The 22519-nt window shown below is 34.0% G+C and overlaps 3 protein-coding genes across 12 annotated transcripts; 2 read left to right on the top strand and 1 right to left on the bottom strand.

Moving 5' to 3' along the window:
- Window positions 1-817: 817 nt before the first annotated feature.
- LOC7491879 (homeobox-leucine zipper protein HDG5) lies at window positions 818-6864 on the bottom strand. 6 transcript variants are annotated; one of them, XM_024597054.2, is made up of 12 exons: window positions 6708-6864; window positions 6002-6271; window positions 5721-5887; window positions 5248-5365; window positions 4550-4732; window positions 3933-4412; window positions 3639-3737; window positions 3273-3485; window positions 2922-3090; window positions 2329-2597; window positions 2124-2219; window positions 818-1870 (listed from the first exon to the last, which is right to left on the bottom strand). In XM_024597054.2, the coding sequence occupies exons 2-12, from the start codon at window positions 6140-6142 to the stop codon at window positions 1379-1381; spliced, it is 2427 nt and encodes an 808-aa protein (XP_024452822.2). In that variant the 5' UTR covers window positions 6143-6271; window positions 6708-6864; the 3' UTR covers window positions 818-1378. The 6 variants fall into 6 exon arrangements, with proteins under 6 accessions (XP_024452822.2, XP_024452825.2, XP_002303433.3 ...); XM_024597057.2 differs by having other exon boundaries at window positions 6688-6825; XM_002303397.4 differs by lacking the exon at window positions 6708-6864 and adding an exon at window positions 6500-6603.
- A 5213-nt stretch (window positions 6865-12077) lies between these two features.
- Window positions 12078-14639, top strand: LOC7491878 (plastid lipid-associated protein 3, chloroplastic). Its single transcript, XM_052451609.1, has 3 exons — window positions 12078-12820; window positions 13687-13882; window positions 14136-14639. Exons 1-3 carry the CDS (start codon window positions 12207-12209, stop codon window positions 14445-14447), a joined length of 1122 nt encoding a protein of 373 aa, XP_052307569.1. The 5' UTR covers window positions 12078-12206; the 3' UTR covers window positions 14448-14639.
- Window positions 14640-18964: 4325 nt separating this feature from the next.
- Window positions 18965-21221, top strand: LOC7456089 (probable calcium-binding protein CML11). 5 transcript variants are annotated; one of them, XR_002980952.2, is made up of 3 exons: window positions 18965-20218; window positions 20877-20970; window positions 21080-21221. XR_002980952.2 is itself a non-coding variant. In XM_024597568.2 (3 exons), exon 2 carries the CDS (start codon window positions 19704-19706, stop codon window positions 20196-20198), a length of 495 nt encoding a protein of 164 aa, XP_024453336.1. In that variant the 5' UTR covers window positions 18968-19458; window positions 19608-19703; the 3' UTR covers window positions 20199-20218; window positions 20828-21221. The 5 variants fall into 5 exon arrangements, 3 of the variants coding, with proteins under 3 accessions (XP_024453335.1, XP_024453333.1, XP_024453336.1); XM_024597568.2 differs by having other exon boundaries at window positions 18968-19458; window positions 19608-20218; window positions 20828-21221; XR_008058832.1 differs by having other exon boundaries at window positions 18969-20218; window positions 20828-20970.
- The last annotated feature ends 1298 nt before the right edge of the window (window positions 21222-22519 follow it).

Here is a 22519-nt window from a genome sequence, read left to right as displayed (position 1 = left end):
TTAATGAGATTCATCATTGCCCGTCTATTGGGATACCTACTCGCAATGTGGTGAGTGCATCTCACGCAACTGAGAAAAAGGGTGAACCACCCACCCGAGCACTTGGTTTCTTCTGGAATATCGATTTCCATTGATCGGTATTTCATTAATTGTTTTTTTTTCCTTTTCATGTTATCGATCGGTTACAAGTCCAATTGCATTTTTTAAAACATAAAGTCGCAACAGCAACGAACAAGAAGTTGAACAACAAAATTTTGTAATATTAATTTAATAGTTAATACCAATATTCTATACAAATATCTCAATTACGTTACAGACACTCCTAGCAAGAAGATGAGCAGGAGGTCAAGGGGAAGGAAAATATCATGATCACTTTTTATATATTTTAATTCGATTCATTTCCTATTATTATTTTTTTAGTCATGTAATTAGAATAAGTCATCTTATATATCTAATCAAGTTTATAACTTAAATCATATATATTTTTTATATATAAAAAAATTAAACCATCATACATCATATAACATATCATTATTGCATGGCATGACCTCTTCGTTTAAAGAGAAATAGATCAAAACTCTTAAATAATCGTTAATTTCAAGATTTATAGGATTAATTGAGGTACATATAAGTTAACTCAGACACTCACGTTAAAAAAAAAAATCAAAACTATGGATAATCATTGAATTAGTGAAAGCAAAATATATACCGCATAGATAAAATTTATTTGCAAAAACAAAGAGACGAACCAAAAGAGCAAGAGAACCAAAAGAGCAAGAGAGAAGGGATAAAATGGATAATTGCGAACAAATAGTAATTTAAAAATAAAAACTCCATTTAGTGGCATTAAATAGAAACAACATGAAATTAAAGACCGACAAGCAGAAGTCAATACCCGAACCACCACCCTCGCTTCCTGGTGAGGCCTCGTCTTCATGAGAGTACTCATACAAAGAAAGGTCTTACCACAAAGCTAGGGTCACGTCGTGGTGCGCTCTTGACTCCCTCTATTTTCATCACACTATCATATACTACTACTGGGTTTTTTTCTTCTTCTTACACCCCCGTGCATTCTCACATTTCACCCAATTATCTTCACTTCAGTCTTTTATTTACCAAATTACCACTGCTGCTACTACTATTACAGTAATGGTAACTTATTTGCAATCCTACCCTTTGCATTCCTGCTAATTACCTAAAGTCTCCCCTCTCTTTAATGAAAAACCAACCCCAATAGAGAGGGATTTGCAAAACAGATCCCTTGGACGTCCCAGATGTCAAGTGCCGTAACCAGATTGCCCTTGGTGTAAGCCAGGGGTTTTTCTCTGGGAGAGGGATAGAGGAGGGCAGACTTGAGGTAATTTGCGCGGCAAAAACTCTAAACCTGTTTCGATGCAGCTGTAGGCTCGATATTGCAAGAGCCTACAGCATTGCCGTTGTCAAGGCAGCTGCTAGTGGTGGTGATGGTGGTGGTTGTGGTGGTGCTGCTAAGAGCAGCGGTGATTTGGTTCACTGTGTTGCACAGATGGTTGTTTATTGCAGTAACGCTGGAGAGGTTGAGCTTTGCAGATGGAATAGTGCTTGCAAGGACTTGGAGCCCCACAGTGAGCAGACAGCCTGAGTTGTTATGACCATTTCCATCCTCGGAATTAGATGGCATTGAGTTGCCTTCACTGACAGCACTGCTGGATTCTACTGGAACTATGACAAAACCTAGTGGAAGTAGAGGAATGCAGGATGGATCCTCGCCACTCATTGCCAGCTGAATTGACTCAACATCAACGGTGGTGTAGACAACAAGGCTGCCGGATTGATCAGTGCAACACTCTTGTAGCATGAGCTCTACATGCTGTGATGAGTTGCTTGCAACCTATACATATACATATATATATATATGTGCATTTATATCATGAATTTTTCATTATAGAGAATGCACACAATGTTGTGCATGAATTGTTACAGAGCAGTAAGTATAGAGATTTAGTTCAACAGTATCTAATTACTTTTTATGTAATTGGTAATAATTAAGAAATAGCAAGTTAAACAAAAAAGGAGAGCAAATAATAATGATGTAAAAGTACATAGTAACAAATTAAACACAGAGAAGGAAAAAAGAGTCTTACGTTGATGCGCAGAAGAGAAATGCAGTTTCCTGGATGAGAGCCATTGGCAATGTGAGCAACCTCATGCAAGGCATTCCCATTGGAAAGAAGTTCCAGCTAGACAACACAAAACATAGGGACCCTTATAATATAAACAAATTATTTTAATTGCTTAGAGTTCATAATCGATTATAAAAGACTTGTTATAGTGTCCGCTAGCTAGAACCTGAGATCTGCGATGTTCATCCCTCAAGAGGTCAAAGACTTGGTAGTGAGGATAGGGCAGCCAAGTTGTGGATACTGCAGAGAGAATAACCCCATTAGGCTGCCCAGGCTCAGTGATTTTCCTTGTGGTAATTCTAACAGTGTCATCATATGAATCCGATAAACCGGTCCATGATTGGCCACTAGAAGAGCTGATATTCAGGCTAAATATTCTGATCATTCTTTGAGCCAGTCTCATCATATTCTTCCGTGCTTCAGGAGAGGGTATTACTGTGAATATATACCAGGATTGGAAGCGTTAAAATTGATGGCAGTTAAGCTGGTACAAGAACTAGTTGTAGCTATATAGAAAATGGATGCATGCATTTTAGGATCAAGCAGCTCTTCTAATATGGTTATCACATAATAATAGATGAATCAAATAATTATTTTTTTCTTTTTGGTATGGGTATCAAACATATATTGCAGTCGAAAAAATAGCTAAGATTAAAAAAATCAATACAAGGTTTAGTGGAGCTCGATACTTTAGTTGATATTGTATACTTATTTAATTGGAATTATAATGGAAAAAATAATGGAATTGTAACCTCTTACCTCCTAGGTCAGAGATATTTCTAGCCATGAGGCTAGCAACCCTCTCGCATTGTCTCTGTAAGACTGTTAACCAGCGATGTGCTCCGAATGCCATCCCACTATAGACATACTGGCTAAATATCTGATGGACAGGCTTCTCCTCTATCTCTGCATGTTCTATCCATGTCACCTGTGTAAGGATCGAAATGTACAACTCTCAAAAATCAGCATATAGTCAATTATGAAGGCATGAGTTGAAGGAAAGAAATTTACTTAATTAATGGAGGTTCAAACTTATGAAAGTTTTCCATCCGACTCTCCTCCAAGAAACAAATAAAAGCATGAAAACATAGAATTGAGGCTAGTGTATACCCTTGAGTACCCATTGGGCATGTCTTGAATAACACAACCGGACGGATGTCTCTTATACAGGGGAAAGGACGGCTGGATGTTGTCGTGGAGTCTATCAAGAGGGAAATCGACAATGGCCCAAGTGCCCTCCTCTACATTTTGATGGCAAAAGCGAAGAAAATACGTCTCCCGAGTTGGCACCAATGGGGAAAGAACTTGCAATTCAGCATACATCTGCTCGAATAACAAGTAAAAAAAATTAATCGATCTAGAAAACAAAAAAAAACTATGTTATATATATCACAGAGTATAGTTTATAGAGTTCGATTTTAAACACTAGATAATGTAGGAGTTATTAAAAAATTGTAGCATCAAATACATGCGTACCAGGTGAAGAGAACCACTTGCACCGGAAATGCCTGGTGTTATAACTTGAACAGTTTTTGCTCTAGCAACAATGGAGGGAAACAGCTCCATCCATTTATTCTGACATTTTATACAAAATCAAAATCAGCTTAAATTAGCTTTCCAAATGAAAGCTAAAAAAGATATGGTAAGATGGTTAATGATTGAAAAACATTATGTTCTAAATATATAATATGTCTTACACATAAATTAAGAAAAGTGATTCAATAATTTTGTGAGTTCAAAGAAATTCTTCTGAAATTTTGAGGGACTTACAGCATCCAGGAAAGCGTCAACCAAGGTTATGCTATTCATTATAACCACAGCACAATCACGAGTAGCTTCAGTCCTCGTCTCACTTGAATTCTGCTTGAGATTGGAAGGCCATGGAAACATTCTCCCGTGCTCTTCAAGATTAAGCACCTCCTTCCCATTTTCAATGTTTCTGATCCAAAGAGGCTCATTTGCATGACACATCTTCACAAGTTCATCCATGGACGACAATGCAAGTTCCATCGCAAGACCTTTTCCCTCCTCCATTAATACCACACCAGCCTCAGGAAATGAAGATGGTTCTTCCAGCACAGGCACAGGCACCGGCATCATATCGGTGCAAGTGCCCAAATACTCTGGAAACGGCCTTGAATACATGTTCATATCCAAATCCAAGGAAGGGGGAACGAATGAAGGAACCGGTACCATTGAGTGGATTTGCCGGCCGCCATACCGTGAAGTAATACAGCAAACACGCTCCAACTGCACAACATTTTAATATAAATAAGATTCATCGATCAATGTATTTGAGATGAAAGTGCACATCTAATTGACTGCTTCATTTAATTACTTGCTACTGTTATTTTTGGTGCAACAATTAATTGAAAATATATATATACCTCATCTCTAAGTCTTGCATTTTCAAGTCGAAGTTCCTCAAAAGGAATTGCTCCAAGCATGGCTTGGCCCCCACAATTGGGACAAATAAGACTGCGTAACTCCGCTTGTAGCCTGTAATTGTCATTCTTCAAGCTCTCATTTTCTGCCCTGAGTATAAGATTATCCGACCGGTCTTGCTGTGCCTATTAAATTCGATGTAGGTAACAAAAAATGTACACCAACATTAACAGTACTTACACTCATAGAAACCTAGCTAGCTAGCGGACTTACTTTGTCAATGTAACCCTAAATGCCACCCATATCGCATTGAAAGCTGTGCACTCTTTGGGAAGCAGATGTGCAGGTAAGGGTTTAATACATGTCCCAGAGGGATATTAATGGTGACAGACTGTATATCTAGTAGATAATATATATATGTATGTGAGACTGCAAGCGATGAGGCAGTCGCCCAAAGTTATAAATGCGATATCCTTTTGCTACAATGCTCATGATGATGGCCAGGTAAAAACGTTATCAATGGACGACGCGCCCTGTTGGGAATCGCGTTCACCATGTGTAAAAAAAGAAAAAGAAAAGCTCAACGGCTTCATTAAGAGTTGGGACATTTTAGGGTTACCATGAAAGTGAAAGATCTAAGAGAGAGAGAGAGAGAGATGAAGAGGGAAAAAAAAAAGAGGTAATAATATGTTTTAATTACCTTCATTTGGGTACGGCGGTTTTGGAACCAAAACTTAACTTGGCGTGGTTTTAGACCAAGTTCTTGGCTAAGTCTCATTCTTTGTTTGTCATCTGGGTGTGGACATTCTTTAAACATGCTGCAAAACCATGTGGTAAAAAGGGGCAACTAATTTTGAATAAGATAGCTAAAAAAGGTTAGAGATCATAGAGTGATTAATTAGTTTGCTTCCATTAGAAGTAATATTTTATGTATAATGTGATTGTTTAAAACAGAATAACATGTGCTGATCACTGCATATGTCCAAATAAGAAGATTTTGCATGAAGATAGAAAATCAAGAGAGCATGCTCTTTTAGGTTTTGACGAAATGATTTTGTTGACAGAGAAAAAGTAAAGAGGGTTCTGCGTGGCAATTTTGATGTGTAAGAGGCATATATTCATAATTTTTTAAGAAAATTTAAAGAGATGTGCAAAAATAAATTAGTGACATACGCTTCCATTTCTTGGATCTGAGCTGCAGTGTGCCTATGGTAACGTTTCTTCTTTGGAGGTTGCTCGCTGCTTTCTTGCTCGTTCCCTGACCTGTCTTCAAGTTGTTCACTGCCAGAACCACTTTCCATTTCCTCCTTCCCTCGCATGACTAACCCATTTTCTTCTTTCTGAACCAAAGAAACCACATTGTACGAAATTTTCTTATTATTATCCTTGGGATTTTAGAGAGAAAACAAAAAAATAAAAGAAACAAGGAGATCAAAGAGTACTCTAGAGATTACAGGGATGATGGGTGAGAAAGTGTGGAAGGGCATGCTTGACATGAAGCTGAAGTTAGGGTTTCCGATCGGCGATGAGTAGAGGTTATCAGACGAGACTACATTCCCTCCCATGTTTGACATAACTTGGCAATCACCAAACATTTTTGCTTGGTTCTTTGAGATATATGTGAAGAGATGAAACCAAGTACTGTTTTTCTTTTCCAACTAGGTCTTGGTGTTAATTGTTTACTTCTTCACTGGAATAAAAAGAGATGAACTTGAATATCGTGCCTGCATTACATAAAAGGAGAAAACTGCATAAAAAATTAAAGATCAGCGTGATGGGAAAAAAAAAATACAAATCCTTGTGCGAAAAACCTTAATCAAATCTAAACATGGAGTTCAAAACACGGAGAACCTCACAGCAAGGACAAAAGGAAAGGAAAGAAGCTGAGATGTAAGAGAACAATTAAAATCTTCTGAAAGAAGAATAAGAAAAGGTTGTAACGATCTTCTTACACCACAACAACGAACTTATCCTATGACTTGAAGGATAAAAAAAAAAAAGGTAAAATTCAAAGTCCTGTAAAGTTCCAAATTAAAACCACCATGAGAGACTCATGAGAATATATATGTATATATATATATTAAGAAGCTGCAAAAAAGAAAAAATTCAAACAAAGTTAAACGGAAAAGAAAATATTTACATAGTAGTGAGAATTAATACCACCAACAATGATATGTCGGTTGTGATCTATAGAATTTTTGGAATTGAAGAGTTAATTTGAAAGAGAGAAAAAAAGAAGAGAAATCTCTCCTTTTTTATTCCGAAAGCCCCACTCTCTCTCTCTATATATCTCGTTCTTATTACTGCTAGCTAGTCTGCTACTGTTCTTTCTCTCTCCCCATAATCTCTCTTTCTTTGTCATAAATTGCGCCCATTAATTCCTTTCACCGTGTATACTGTATAGGGTTAAAACTGGGATTTTAATTTTTAGGGTTTGACAGAAACCGATAAACCACCAATTACTGATGGGCTCTCATGCATTCCCCAAGTCTAAGAACCCTAAGTCAAACCTTTCCTCTTTTACTCGCCAAATTTGTGAGTATGTCTTGTGATTGGTCCGTGTGTTACATTCGATCCGTGTTGTAGCGACGGGCAGTTTTGTACTTTTGTCTCGTGGTAATTTTTAGGGCTTCTTTTTTACTTATGGCTGGAAGACCGAAAGGACTTGGATTGGGTTAAAAACTTAAAAGAGTCGATGCACGGCTAGAGATGGCTAGAGACAGTGGAGGAAATGATAAAAGAATAAAAGCTAGTAGAAAAGTCAAAGAAGGGGTCAATAAATCATAGCCGTCAGTTTTGTGGGCCCATGAGATATCTACATTTATGTGCCCGAATAATTGAGAAGTGCTTTTTATATATTAATATTAAGAAAAAAATTATTTCAAAACGTTTTCAAACAAAATTTTTTAATATTATTTTGAATCATAATAATAATTATTTTTTAAAATATTTTTTATTTAAAAATAAAATAATATTTTTTATTTTTAAAAAATTTATTTTTAACACCAACATATACTAAAATAATTTTAAAAATATAAAAAAATAATTTAAAACAAAACAAAAATAACACCCCAATAACGTACACTGCATTTAAACATGGTTTCTTCTTTCTTGTGTTATGGAAGAGGACTAGGAGGGACCAGACCAGCCTTTATCTTTGGTCCAAGAACCATTTTCTTCAAAGCACTTCATAATTATGATTTTTTTTTTCTTTATGGTATGATTTTCTTCTATGGATATTTTTTTTTTATGAAATCGGGATTTTGGGTGTCTCCCTCTTGGTTTCATGATTTTTTTTTCGTCTTAAATGGACCTTTTTGTCCGAAAATATGGATTTTGGGAGGATAATGTTTGGAATATCCTGATTCGGTGAATTGAAGTTGCCGAGGAAAATTAGATTCGGTTCGTGTGCAATTTTAATGAAGGGATCTTTTTAATTTGTTTCTAAAATCTCTTTGGTATCATATATTCATTCTTTTGTGAAGGTCTCGTCTCAGCCTAATATGCCATTCTGGGGGTATATATCAGCCGGTGGTTACTACTAAGGTTACGCTACTGTTTATTACTGGGTAAAATTTAAATTTTTTATATATATATATTTTTAGATCGTTTGATGTATTTATATAAAAAATAATTATTTAAAAAAATATTATGTTAATATATTTTTAAATAAAAAACATTTTAAAAACTAATTATTATTACATTATCAAAGACCATCTTATTAATTTTAGGATCTTGTAAAATTAACTGAGATCACTGAAGATTTTGTTACGGTACACTCTTTGATTTCCTGTGCACGTCGTTTGCCATGTGGGCGTTGTGCGCGCGTCATTGACTCGTTTCAAGGCTCTACCACAATACAGAGTTTCAAAATGATGCTCGTACGTACAAAGAGCGACAAAGGTTCTCATATTTATCTATCATTTTCTCTTCTTTTTTGAAAAAAAAAACTCGGTAAGTATACTCTATATATCTAGTTTTTGCATATTGTGATGGAACATTTTCCGATCTAATTTTTTAAACAAGAAGGACGTATTTACAAGTCGATAAAAGAAAAAACATAAGTAAATATATTCTTAACATTTATAAATTGTTAAATATTTATATATTTTTTAAATCATGTGATAAATTAATCTTCATCTAATTGAAAATTTTAAACTCCGATAGCATTTGAATTTTGAAATAACAATAATTGATAATGTTGTCTATAAAAAATAATAATTTATAACTATATAATTATAAAATTTACTTATTGACAGGAGATCTCGATTCATCACAATTAAATAGCACATAATTATATGCTTTTTTAAATTTGATATCTGTCGAGTATTTTCTTCTCACTGCATTCTTCAATAATTGTCATTCAGGATAACAAAATATTAATAAATTCTTACTTGAGGGTAGTTCATCATCATCATCATCATGTCTTGAAATGCGGTTGATCTTTATTTTCTAATAAGACTCAAAATAATACGAGATAAATATTAAAATATTTTTAACACATTAGATTCTCAAATTTATTTATCATTATCTCTTTTATTTTTTTTAGAAAAAAACCTTGGTAAGTATAGATACTCCATCTAATTTTGCATATTGAAAAAAAACATTTTATGATCTAATTTTAAACAAAAAGGATGTACTTACAGGAATTTACTTCTTTTTGTATAATCCAATTGAAAGAGAATTTTAAATGATAAGGTGATGAATAAATTACCTACTTATCAATCAAACTAATTCTCCAAAAATACATTCCATCCTCGTAATTAGCAATTCAATTAAAGTCATCTCTTGTTCCTAATTATGTGCTCGTCAAATTACATCCATCGATCCATCTCGTGATAAACTAAAGGATGATGATGAATACTCCATCGACCAAATTGCTTCTATCTGGGTATAAGCATACACAGACTCGAATAAGACCAAAGGATCGATGATGATGAATCGAAGAAAGAATCCAAATTCCAGAATAAAAGGAATGAAAATATCTAGAGGCTAAAACGGTTGATCCGTTTTCGAGAAAGAGCCCAACCATTTCTAAGGTTATTTACATGAGTTAAAATGGTTGGACTCTTTGGAGAAAACAATCAAATTAACCGATTTAAAAAAAGAAATAGCCTATTTTACATGAATATTATTGTTTAATGCATTTAAAAATAATGTGAAATTTTGGGTCATTACACTTTGCCCTTCTCAAAACACATCACTTACTTCCCATGAAATACGGTAATTTTCACAAGATTAATTAGTTATTACCAAATTAATTGAAAGAATCTTAATTAAACTCTACATATTTTTGTTGTAAATAATAATACTAAATTGTATTTGAAAGTGAAAATAATTAAACTTGAGTTTAGGGTTCTGAATTTCAGTTTCTTTTACAAAATGATTAAAATACTTTTAAAAGCGAGTTTTATTTAACTTGTGCCCAAGGTTTTTTTAATACTTTTTACACTGATTTTTTCTGTAATTATAATTTTACTGAGGGGCAACCTGGTAATTTAACAAATATAAAATATTATTAAAACAAAAATAGTCCACCGGGTGGGAGGCAGTTGTACCCTTCAAGCAGAATGTGTGGCCTCCTTTGACAACCAAAAATATCCAATTATCGTGTCATTTAAAGCATCAAGGGGAGGTGCATCTAATAGGGTGGCACATGTGGTGTGTTACTCACGGTAGTTTAGTGGCGATGAAATTTTTTCCTCATTTTCTCAGGATTCACGCTAGTTTAGTAAAAAGTAAAAGTTATCCTCCCATTTCTTTTCTTCAATTATAATCTTTGTGCTTTTGGCTGCTTTTTATTTGTTTTGAATCTTTTATTTGTATTGATATTTTTTTGAATTTTATTTATTATCATTTAATTTTATTTGATTTTTATATTAAATATGTCATCATTCTTTTAATTGTTATTTTTTTATATCATTTTCTAAATTAATTTTTAAAAAAATTTCATCTATTATCATTTGATTTTATTTGATTTTTATATCAAATATATCATCATTTTTTTTATTGTTATTTTTTTATATCATTTTCTAAATTGATTTTTTTTTCAATTTCATCTCTCGTCATTTTATTTTTATATTAAATATGATTCTCATTCTTTCAAATGTCTTTTTTTTCTTTGGATCCTTTTTTTAAATTAATTTTTTTTTAATTTTATCATTCAACATCGAATTGGTTAAGAATTAAGTTTTACAATTGTTTCGGTGCAGTGATTATGGCCTTATGACCGAGGTCATGGGTATAAAATATTAATCCGGATTAACAGTGTTTTTTTTTTTTACACCGATCTTATTTTTCAATTTCATCATTCAATATTGGGTTCATTGAAGATTGAGCTTTTTTTTTTTTTTTTGCTTTATATAAGGATAAACTAGCCTCAAGGCTTGGGTGGAAAACTCGGATTGGCTCGAGGCTTTTACATCATTTTATTTAATTTTATTTTTATGTCAAATTTTTTCATTATTCTTTTAATTGCTTTTTTTTTTTGCTTTGGGATCCGTCTTTTAGATTGATTTTATTTTTCAATTTTATCATTCAACATTAAATTGATCGAGAATTGGGCTTCATAATATTTTTCGATGTGATGATCTCAATCTTATGACCTAAGTTATGGGTATGAAATGTTAACCCAGATTGCCATTGAGTTGTTTTAATATATATATATTTTCTTTTACACCGATTTTGTCATTCAACACTAAGTTTATTAGAGATTCAACTTCTTCTTCTTCTTTTTTTCTTTCCATGAGGATAGTCCAACTCTACGACCCGTGTCGGAGTTGTCATGCTAACTCGGATTGATTCGGAGCATTTATATCATTTTATTTTAATTTCAAATTTAATCTCCATTCTCTCTCTCTGTTTTTTTTTCTTTGGATCCTTTTTTGAAATTGAATTTTTTTTTAATTTTATCATTTAATATTAGATTGTTGAGATTTGAGTTTCAAATTTTTTTTTGATGTGGTGATTCTGGTCTCATAATCCAGGTCGAATGTATGAAATGTTAACATGGATTGACATCATTATTTTTTTATCTTATTTTTACACCGATTTTTTTTTTAATTTCATCATTCAACATTAAATTTATTGAAATCGAGTTTCTTTATTTTTTTTATTTGTGTTATATGAGAATGGTCTGACCTCACAACCTAGATTACGAGTTTGCTATGTTAATTTGGATTTACTCGAGATTTTATTTTTTGTTATTTTTCAATGTTTTTTACTTTAACCTTTAATATTGGATTATCTTGAAATTCTATTTTGAATTTGTTTTTTCTTTTGACAATCTTTTTTTTCCTGCATGTCATTGTTGTTTTTTATTTAGATTCGGTATATTTATTGTTGTTATTTGTTTATGATGTAATTAAATTAAATTTTTTTAAAGGATCTATAAAAGTCTATAACTAAGTGCAGAATTTTTTGTATGCTTTTAAAAAAGACTAATTGCACTTAAACATCATCTTCTTTAATTGGAAAAAAATTGACCCGGCAAAGCACGCTATATGGAGCCAAAATCCAAACATAAACGACATACTCAGACACTGAAGTCGGCAAAAATCTGAAAAACGCCAAAAATAAAAACAGATTTTTGATGTTCTTGAGACTACAGAACGCCTTACTTCAAAATCACACCGACGCACCGAGACACACGCACACAAAATGGCACTCCTCTACACCTCACACTCCTCCCTCCTGTTCTCCCCCTCCTCTTCCAAAAAACCCAACAACCCACTCCCTCTTTCCAAAACCCCACCACTACCATCTCTCTCTTTCTTCCGTAAACCCCCTCAAACCCTCCGTTTCCTTACTCAAATTACTAAAAAACCCAAATTCCGGACCCTCCTTACACACATCTCCTCTTCCTCCTCTGACCCGACACCTGACTCAGATCCTGAACCAAACTCACCTCCGGTAGGTATCACTGACGAGTGGGGTGAGAAGGCAGAACCCGAACTTGAACCTGAATACCCGAAAGCTGCGGACTTGGATCCTCCGAGAAATGATGACGAGTGGGGTGGGGAATTTGTTGCCGTGGAAAATGGCAACGCAGCGGCACCGAGTTCCAGCAGTGCTGTGGTCGTGGAGAAGGATGAGAGGGTTGAGGAGTTGAAGAGGGGTTTGGTAGATACGGTCTATGGTACTGATTTTGGGTTTCGGGCCAGCCCGGAAATCCGGGCTGAGGCTTTGGAGTTGGTTAATCAGCTGGAGGTTGTAAATCCGACTCCGGCACCTGTGGATGCTACTGGGGTGCTTGATGGCAAATGGGTTTTAGTGTAAGTTTGTTGGTTTTTTGAACTTGATCACTCTTTTGAGTTTCTGATCGTATCACGTGAATTTATTTTTGTGTCTTTTTATAAATGGTTAAAATAAAATTGGAATTTCTAGATTGATTAGAGACAACTTTGAGATTTTGGGATCTATGTTTTTATGTATTTACTTTCGAGATTGAGGATTTAGTAGCTAAATTGTCAAGCTTTCATTTGATCAATGAAATTGAATATCAAGACTTATTGATTGTTGTTTAAATGGTCAAATTCAATTTTGGCATTTTGATTAGGGGCACCATGAATTCACCATTGGAAGTTTGATTGAAGTTATAGAATAGGTTTTTCGATGGAAACAACTTAGTTGGGATTATCATATTACGGGAAACTGGTTTCTTAAACTGTTGTGATGCTTGAAAATGAAGTGAACAAATAGTCATTTGTATTTCATAATTAATGTTTCTGTTGACAAAATTACATGGACTCGGTTTGTTTGCTGCAAAATTAACCACAATAAGACCAGCTTGACCATTTGCAATGGAATCAATAGGAAGCATTGTCTCATGTTGGAAGTTCACCACATTAAATGTGTTCATTTTGGCCTAAAACTATCAACATAAGACTGCTTTCTTTGCCACCCTTTATGTTGGCACATACCAAATGAAATGTATGAGGATTACAATTCGGTGGAACTGCGGTTATGCTTCCAGAGAGTTTCTGAAAAATGCAGATTTTTGCTGGTGATTTAAGTTGCATGATGGAAAACATTGTAACAATCATTTTGGTGAATTGACAAAAATTAGATCATTTTTTTGTCATTTACATTGTCTTTAAATATGAATTATTTTTATTTAATTTGGATTTATTATTGACAGGTATACTGCATTTTCAGAGCTGTTGCCACTTCTGGCAGCAGGCGCTACACCTTTCTTGAAAGTGAAAAGCATATCTCAAACAATTGATGCTAGCAGTCTATCTATAGTGAACTCAACCACATTGTCAGGCCCTTTTGCTACTTTCTCCTTTAGCGCTTCTGCTACTTTTGAGTTTCGGACTCCTTCAAGAATACAGGTACCTCTTAAAACTGTTGAAACAATGTTGTCTTTTTTATGTAAAAAAAATTGGAAAGAAAACTAGAAAAATATAGTAATATAGCATCTTCTTAAGAAAGCAGAAAAAATGATTGCACTGGAAAGATATTGTTTTAGTTTAAGCTTTGTGGCCCCTCCTGCGAGGAGTTGGTTTCTCAAAATTTCCCCTACGAACTTCTGGCATTAGGATTTGACTAAACCTTACTAGTCTCCTCTACTTTCAATATGCTCAGGTGGAGTTTAAGGAAGGCGTGCTGCAACCTCCACAGATAAATTCCAGCGTAGAACTCCCAGAAAATGTTGATCTTTTTGGGCAAAAGATCAATCTGTCTCCCATCCAGCAATCTCTTGGTCCTCTGCAGGAGGCAGCAGCAAATATTGGAAGAACCATTTCTGGCCAGCCACCGCTTAAGGTACCCATTCCAGGCAACCGAGCAAGCACCTGGCTTCTCATTACCTACCTTGATGAGGATCTCCAAATCTCAAGAGGGGATGGTGGTCTTTTCGTTCTTGCTAAAGAAGGAAGCCCTCTTCTAGAACTGTAGCGAGGTGCATTCTGCAACCTGCAACGTGCTATCTATAATTTGGATGTACAGTGTCTTCTCTTCTATACTTGACCTTGTAGAAAAGGGAATGGTTTAAATGGTGAATAAGATGCCTAGATCCAGCAGAGGAAAAGAGAGAAACTTTGAAACCCTTCCATTCCGATATAATTATAAGATTACACATTTTTTAAATGGGTTTTTCTACATGTAAAATTATAATTCCAAAGGAAGATATTAAAATGCAGGTGCTTGGTAACATCCTCAAGTTTTAAGAGATTAAGATTGATGAAGATGAAAGTGGGCAGGCAGAACTCAAATGCATTGGTTGCCTATCTGTTCAATGTGTGTATAGGACTACGGTTTTGATAAATGAAATCAAGATGTCAATTAACGCTGTAAAACACAAATTGCATCACACATTCATATAACTGAGTCAAGTTGGAGGAGAGTCCACCATAAGGCATTTGGAGGAGAGTCCAACATAAGGCTTCTTTATAAAAGTTCTGCTAGCAAAACTATATATACTTTGCTAAAACTCGCTCGTTTTCTTGGCGGCAAAAAACACAGATGAATGGAACTATTTCTAAAGTATGCAACAAATATTTCAGCTGTAGTTTTGATACCCTTTGAAGTCTCCTCAACCATGTATCTAGACCTCACTCTGTATTCTTTGAGCAAATTGTACTGCACAAAGCTGTGAGGTAGGAGGCTAGCAAAGCCACAGAAGGGGGAAGCAACTTACGTGTAATATACATCCGTTGAAAACAAGAAGATTTTCACACCGAAAATACAGGAAAAATAGCAAATATTATTTGGTAGCATGGTTTACCTGTCATTTTATCTATTACTGATTTCAGTTTCTTTCTTTATCAGATCACGCACAGGGGATTTGGCATTTAACTCCGTCAGTAGAAAATTGAAAATTCTAATTTTTGTAGGTTGGTGAGATGGAATGTTCTTCATAGTTCATCCTACTGCATCATTGCGATGTTCACGAGTAGATTTAAGATCAAATAAGAGGTATTCGGGCTCATGGATTTATTGATATCGGGTATTTAGATATATAATAGAAGTTATTTTTAAAGTGTTTTTTTTTTTTAGAAATATATTAAAATAATATTTTTTATTGTTTTAAGTGTTTTTTTTTAGAAATATATTAAAATAATATTTTTTATTATTTTTTAAATTTTATTTTTAACATCAGCATATTAAAACATACAAAAAAAAAAAACTAAAACAAAAAAAATTCAACTTTTAATAAAAAAAAAACAGATTTTATGGTATTGAATCTCAATACCATAAAAGATAGATGAAATAGCAAGACACACAGGCCAGGGCTAAGCACCCCTAGCCTGCTATTGGTGAACTAAGCATCGGGCCTGCTCTGTTGTTGGTTTTTTTTCCCTTTTTTTTTTTTGTTTTTTATTACACTCCAAATTGTTTTTACAAGATCCATTTACTCTTTAGTTTTGAAAAGACTTTTAAATGCTATTATATATTTTTATTTAAATTTTAGTAATTTTTTTTCTAATTATTACATATTTGATCTCAAAATAATAATATTAATAAAAATTATTCATGAAAATTTAATTGAAATTAGTTTTTTTATTATTAAAATGTTTAAATATATTTTAAACACGATTTTATCATATTTATAATTTTTTTAGTTTTCAATCATAAAAAATATAGACATACTATTCTTGATATTTTTTAATAACTTATTTTAACTAAGTGTGTGTATCAGCGGAAACAATAATTCTAATTAAAAATATTGTACTGGATAAGATAAACAAGAAATGCGTTAATAAAAAAAATTATATTTATGAAAAAAATCAAAATGACTATATTTTTCGGCTTCCATGACAATGTCGTAGAATTTCCTGAGACCCAGAATGTTTTATATATATAATTAAAAAAAATTGGGTCTCCTTGTAGCGTAGCGCTGACATACAAACTAGTATTAACCAAATGATGACATCAAACAAATTTCTTATAGTTTTCAAGCCCGCACAAGATTGTGGGTTAATTGGATCAAAATTTTATTGAATGTGTCAAAAAGTATATAGGTCGTCTAGAACTGTTTGATATTTTTATTGAACCCAATCCAACAACTTAATCTTGAAGTCTCATAATTTGACTCATTGCCTAGCTTGAATTTAAATTTAAATCGTGTGAGTTTTTTTGACATGACTAAGTCAACTTGGCTAGTTCAAAGGCATCTCATCTCGATCAACCAATAAAAAAATATAAGGATAAAATTGAAAACAAAATTAACAAGAATAAAACATCTCAAGACGACTCCTTGCTTAGTTTGTATAAGAGTTGTCTTGACATGATCCAATTGACTTGGACGGTATAAAAATAACTTGACCGAATGGTAAAATAAATTGAGGAAAAAACTGACATGAAAAAACCTCTTGACCTGACTCATTACTTAACCCGGGTTAAAAATTAAATCGTGTGAGAGTTTTCTCGATATGACTCAATCAACTTAACATGTCTAAAGGCATTCCGATCGACCAGTAAAAAAAATATGATGATGAAATTGAAAAACAAATAATGAAATTTATATAAAACAAACCTCCTGACCCGTTTTCTTACGTAACCCATGTTTAAAATTAAATCTAGTGGGGATCGTCTTTCTTGACCAATCTAAAGGTAATCGGTCAACCGGCAAAAAACATTTAAAGACAGAATTGAGAAAAAAAAATAAAATTAACAGGGGAAAGAAACTCCTAACTTGACTTCTTGTTTAATCCAGATTTAAAATTAAATCATGTGAGAGTTATTTTAACATGATTTATATGGCTTGACCTGTTCAAATACAACAACCTGATCAACAATAAAAAAAAGTGTAAGGATGAGATTGAAAAAAACCGAAAGTAACATAAAAAACCTCATGCCCTCAACTCTTTATTTATATCAAGTTTAAAATTATATCATGTAAAAATTATCTTAACATAATCATGTTAATTTGTTCAATTCAAAAACAACAAGAGAGATTGTTAAAAAGAATCTAGAATACAATGAAGGGGAAAAAAAGATGAAATTATTTTTTTTAAAAAAAAAAACGAGGGGAAATGAAAAGAAAATAGAAAAAAGAAGCGCTTCACTGTACTGTACATAATAGGATAAGACTAGTTTTTTAATGGATATTATAAAATTTCTTCATATAAAGAGTGAAGCTACAAAGTGATTTCTAAGTTTTTTTAGCGTAGAAGTAATTCGACCGTCATCCTGACAAGTAAGGTTGGATTCCTACATCTGTCCTTTTAAAATCCACCGATTAATATTATGCTAACATGCTCAAAAGTCAAAAGTCAAAACCAAATAATTTAGGACTGCACCAACATCACCGTCGTGAGTGCATGCCCCTCACATTCCTTCTGCATATCCTCCCTCCTTGGATGCTTTATCCTTCACCATAACCAAACCAATTTCTTTTCTTGTTTTTTTTTTATAAAATATTTTACTGGGAATTTTTTTTTTTATAATTTTTATGTTTCTTTTCAGAATATGTTTTTCTATTTTTGTTTATCATAAAATATTTTATAAAAAAAATAGTTAATAAAAAATATTTTACGATCAATTTTTAAATTTAATTTATTTGTTGAAAAATATTTTCAACTCATTAAATTTCATAAAATATTTTATGAATATTAATATGGTTACAATATCATTCAACTATTTCAAATACAATATTTTCATTGCCACCATTTTTTATTTCACCTCATCATCGTTTATTTTATTATTGCTATCATTATCTTACCACCACTACAATCTCACAACCACTTTGTTATCGTCTCTTCCATCATCACCGCTATCATCTCATCACTATCACCATTTCACCATCACCTCATCATCCTCTCCTCCATCACTATCGTCATCGTCTCACAATCATCACCATCTCGTGACCACCTTCTCCTTCTCTTTCTTCATCACCACCTCTTCTTTTATTATTATCACCATCATCTCACCACCACCTCATTTACCATAACCACGACCACCTCATTAACACCACTGTCATCTCATCATCACCTCTTCTTTCACCAACATCTTGATCGTCTCATCACTATTCTCTCTGTCACCACCACTACAACACCACCCTCTTTTCTATTACCACTGAAAAGTATTTTACAAAAAATATTAAATATTAAAAAATAATTTACATGACTTCATGAGAAAACATTTTATAAAAAAGCATTTCACATATAAATTTTTTTTATTTGTAAAGTATGTTACTCAAAATAAAGAACCTTGGTTCAACTTCTTTTTTATTTTTATTTTTATATTTTTGTGCTTCTTCAAATGGGCAAATGCTTGATGGGTCAAAATGCCAAATGGCAAAACATGATTTGTTTTCGTTTCCACTTGTATGCAAACACCCCACTTGGTTGGATTGGAAGAAGCATTGTTTTTTTCTCTCTCTCTTTTTTTAAAAAAGAAGGGTTGGTTGACAAAGTCATTGAGAAGGTGACTCTATAGCAAACAAGACGTGCACCAATCACGGAACTGGCGCCTCTTTTGCCGCTCTGGATTTCTTCTTTCCAAAAGCAAATAAATAGTTCATGGAATATTTGAATTGTATTTGTAACCCACCATTTATTAAATCCATTCTTTGTCTTTGGTGTTGGTGTTGACTCTGCATCAACTGAAACAAAAATTACGAAAAAGTCTTTAACATTGTACTACGTGTTCATCTTTTTAAGCATCACCGAAGTTTCTTAATCCTGGCTTCTTCCTTCGGATGTCTGTTTTTGTTTCTCCTTTTCTCTTCAATATTGGATCCGATAATTGGGTTGGGGTTTGATCACTTGTAAATAGGAGAGATCCAAGCGAGAAAGAACGATTATCAAGGCAAATCTTGGATCTCTCAAATCTCTTTTTATTGGTCACGGAAAAAGAAGTCATCCATTCCCAGGATTTGTTGAGAAAGAGAGACATCTATAACTGATGATATATGCCACTGGGAGGATAGAAGTGAATCAATGTTGAAATGAAAGAAAGAAAGGTATGGTTCAAATACTTGTGTCAAGAGCAGAGATGAATGTTATTTTATTCAAACACAGAAATTGTCATCCTGCAATTCTTGTTCATACCTTAGTAGCGAAATATTTTTGCTTTTTGTTTGTCCAAATATTATCTAGTCTTATGTATCAGGACTGTTATTTGATCATATTTGCAAAGACTTAAAGATAGAAACGGTAAAGAAAGTGAGTTGAAAAAAGGGAGTTTTTTCTTCTTCTTGTTAACAATATGAGCAACAAGCAACCAGCTGTGAAGCTAGATGATGAGCAAATTTCTGAGCTACGGGAAATATTTCGTTCTTTTGATCGAAACAATGATGGAAGCTTAACGCAGCTTGAGTTAGGCTCACTCTTGCGGTCCTTAGGACTAAAACCTAGTCCTGACCAGCTTGAAACCTTAATTCATAAGGCAGATACAAACAGCAACGGTTTAATTGAGTTCTCAGAGTTTGTGGCTCTGGTGGCACCAGAACTGCTTCCGGAGAAGTCACCGTATAGCGAGGAGCAGCTAAAGCATCTGTTCAAGATGTTTGATAGAGACGGTAATGGGTTTATTACAGCAGCCGAGTTGGCACATTCGATGGCAAAACTTGGGCATGCTCTTACAGCAGAGGAATTGACAGGGATGATCAAGGAGGCAGACACTGACGGGGATGGAAGAATAAGTTTCCAGGAGTTTTCCCAGGCAATCACATCAGCTGCTTTTGATAATTCTTGGGTTTGAAGCCACTGGAGTTGCTTCTGGTATGTTCTGTTCTGTTTGGTTCATATCGCTCTTAAATGCTAGTAGCTCTTGGCAAAAAAGTCTTCTGGTTTGTATGGAACGGCTTGGAATGTTGTATTGTTGGTTACAGGTTGAAAAATGTGATTCTGCTTGAAATGTCCCTTAACTTTTTTTTTACTCAGTAAAATTTGAGCCAGGCACCCTGGAAATTAATCTAATTCAACAAACCAACAGAATGAATTGGGATTTGTTAATTTTAATTCTGGAAGAATGTATCATCTCAGTGGGTACAGAGTGCATCTTGACACCCTTTTTCTTTTCTTTTCTTCTCCACCGTAGCTCTTTATCGATGTGATTATTGACACTTTACCATGCAAAAAGGTAGCGCCATCTCTTTGAAGGTGTTGCTTTACAACTGCATTACATTCAGCAACTTGTGTTCTCATAAAATCTGAAACATATATGTAAGACCTAGCCGAATTATTTTTAACAATTTGATTGATGAAAATCCTACCTAACACAAGAAGATTTGTGGGTGTTTTGTGATTTACATAGAAGCATTCAACTTGCATAGAAAAAAAAATGTTGAAGATGAGTAAGATGTCGATTTATGTATTGTCTGATGCCAGGTTAAACAATGTTCCAAAACAGTTTTAAGCAGGTTTATCTTCTTTCCAGCACCCACAGCGCAATACGGATCATGAAGGGCCGGATGATTCTGCCACGAGTTCGTTCAGAAAAAGTATCAGTGTTTCAGGCGAGTCAGAATAATGTATGCATTTTAATCTCAGGTCTCTCTTCTTGTCCCTTTGAGACATGCTTGAGATTTTAGGTTTGAGATCTTCCCTTTCATATGAATGTTGTGATTGTTGGCTCTTCAGGCATTCACGGGTGCATAATGATCAACGGGGTCGCAGAAACCTTTTTTTTTCCCTGTCTTTTTTGAGAAATAGATATCCATTTGAACATAAGTAACTCGCAGGTGTCTCGAGTTACTTCTGTGTATATTGGATTGTGTTTGAAGAGTTCCAGAACTTGCCCGCAACACAAACACCAAGTTTTGAGTCTCAAAAAAAAAAAAAATTATACATAGAAAGTACATGATGCTATTTGACATGGTCAGATTCAGAGAGATTGCGCTACGTACTCGTTACCTTCGAAGTGACTTGTTCAAGTGCTGAAGAGATAATTGAGGTCAAAACTGTATGCGTCAGCATCTCAAACACTAAATGTGATGGCTGCAAGTAAACAATAACCTTGGCTGATAACCAAGCAAAGAACCCTGTAGATGGTAGGATTGAATTTTCTTTTGATATTAGAGCAGAAAAGTCAAAACCAACAAAAACATGTGATATGTTCTTAGAAGAAGAAAAATGTAATTAAAAAGAGTGTGGACAGAGCCTGTCTTCGATCATATTGGAAAAACGGAATCAGTCTCAACGTATGTAAGCTGCCTAAATATACAAGCGCACACGCACACAAACGCCCGAGGAAAAGACCGAGGTGGTGGAGGGAAGGAAGCTCAAAAAATGCCCACGGATAGCCCAGAAAGTATAATAAGTGAAGATCAATATGCTGATTAAAGATAACAAAAACCCAACTGCCCTGTCTGCTAACTCCATGCTAGTGTTTGCAGTTGTTTATGCCTGTAAAAACAGGAAATATTAATTCAAAATCCGAGAGAGAGAGAGAGAGAATCCCTCTTTGGACAAGCAGGGTGTACTTAAAAAACCAAGATAAAGGTGGCACAATACTACATACAAAAACATATACGATGGGATGCAGCAAAACTAGAAAAAAATAAGAAGGAAGTGCGAAAGAAAGGAACTTCTTCCTTGATCTTAGAGATACCACAAATCCAGAAGGATAAGAAAAGAGGCGCATGTAAAAACCAGGAAAACAAAAAACTTTAGGTGCATGTAAGAACCAGGAAAAAAAAAATTTCTCTGTTTTGTTGTCCGGAATGATAACCATCAGTACATTTGTTGGCTCGCACAAAGATAAAGTTCGAATTAACTTTAAGCTCCATGATCGACACAGAAATTCATAATAAAAGTTGGGCTGTCAAATTCCAGAATGCTAAATCCAAACAATATCAATTTAACTGCAGGAAGACTTCCCACTCTTACCCACAAAATGTCGCCTGAGCAATCTCATTCATTACTTGTGTAAGCAATGATGAATAGTCCATGTGCAAAATACAAAAAACGATGAGGAGACTGGAAACAGGAAACAGCTAGGAGGACCATGAACAGTGAACGCAAATTGCATAATTACCCAATCCACATCTCATGCATCGGGATTAGACTTGCCACACCAAG

The sequence above is a fragment of the Populus trichocarpa genome, chromosome 3 (genome assembly GCF_000002775.5).
Source record: "Populus trichocarpa isolate Nisqually-1 chromosome 3, P.trichocarpa_v4.1, whole genome shotgun sequence".
Classification (NCBI taxonomy): Eukaryota; Viridiplantae; Streptophyta; class Magnoliopsida; order Malpighiales; family Salicaceae; genus Populus; species Populus trichocarpa.
Note: the sequence above shows the minus strand (reverse complement) of the source record. Positions and strands in the feature narration are given on the sequence as shown.

Excerpts from the sequence above, each read along its gene's own strand:
- LOC7491879 (XM_024597054.2), bottom strand. The coding sequence starts at position 6,142 with ATGTTTGGTGATTGCCAAGTTATGTCAAACATGGGAGGGAATGTAGTC. Across the intron at positions 5,888-6,001 it reads CTTTCTCACCCATCATCCCT|AAAGAAGAAAATGGGTTAGT; the intron begins GTAATCTCTAGA and ends TCTTTGGTTCAG. Across the intron at positions 2,220-2,328 it reads ATGAACATCGCAGATCTCAG|CTGGAACTTCTTTCCAATGG; the intron begins GTTCTAGCTAGC and ends TGTGTTGTCTAG.
- LOC7456089 (XM_024597567.2), top strand. The coding sequence starts at position 19,704 with ATGAGCAACAAGCAACCAGCTGTGAAGCTAGATGATGAGCAAATTTCT.
- LOC7491878 (XM_052451609.1), top strand. The coding sequence starts at position 12,207 with ATGGCACTCCTCTACACCTCACACTCCTCCCTCCTGTTCTCCCCCTCC. Across the intron at positions 12,821-13,686 it reads GATGGCAAATGGGTTTTAGT|GTATACTGCATTTTCAGAGC; the intron begins GTAAGTTTGTTG and ends TATTATTGACAG. Across the intron at positions 13,883-14,135 it reads GGACTCCTTCAAGAATACAG|GTGGAGTTTAAGGAAGGCGT; the intron begins GTACCTCTTAAA and ends CAATATGCTCAG.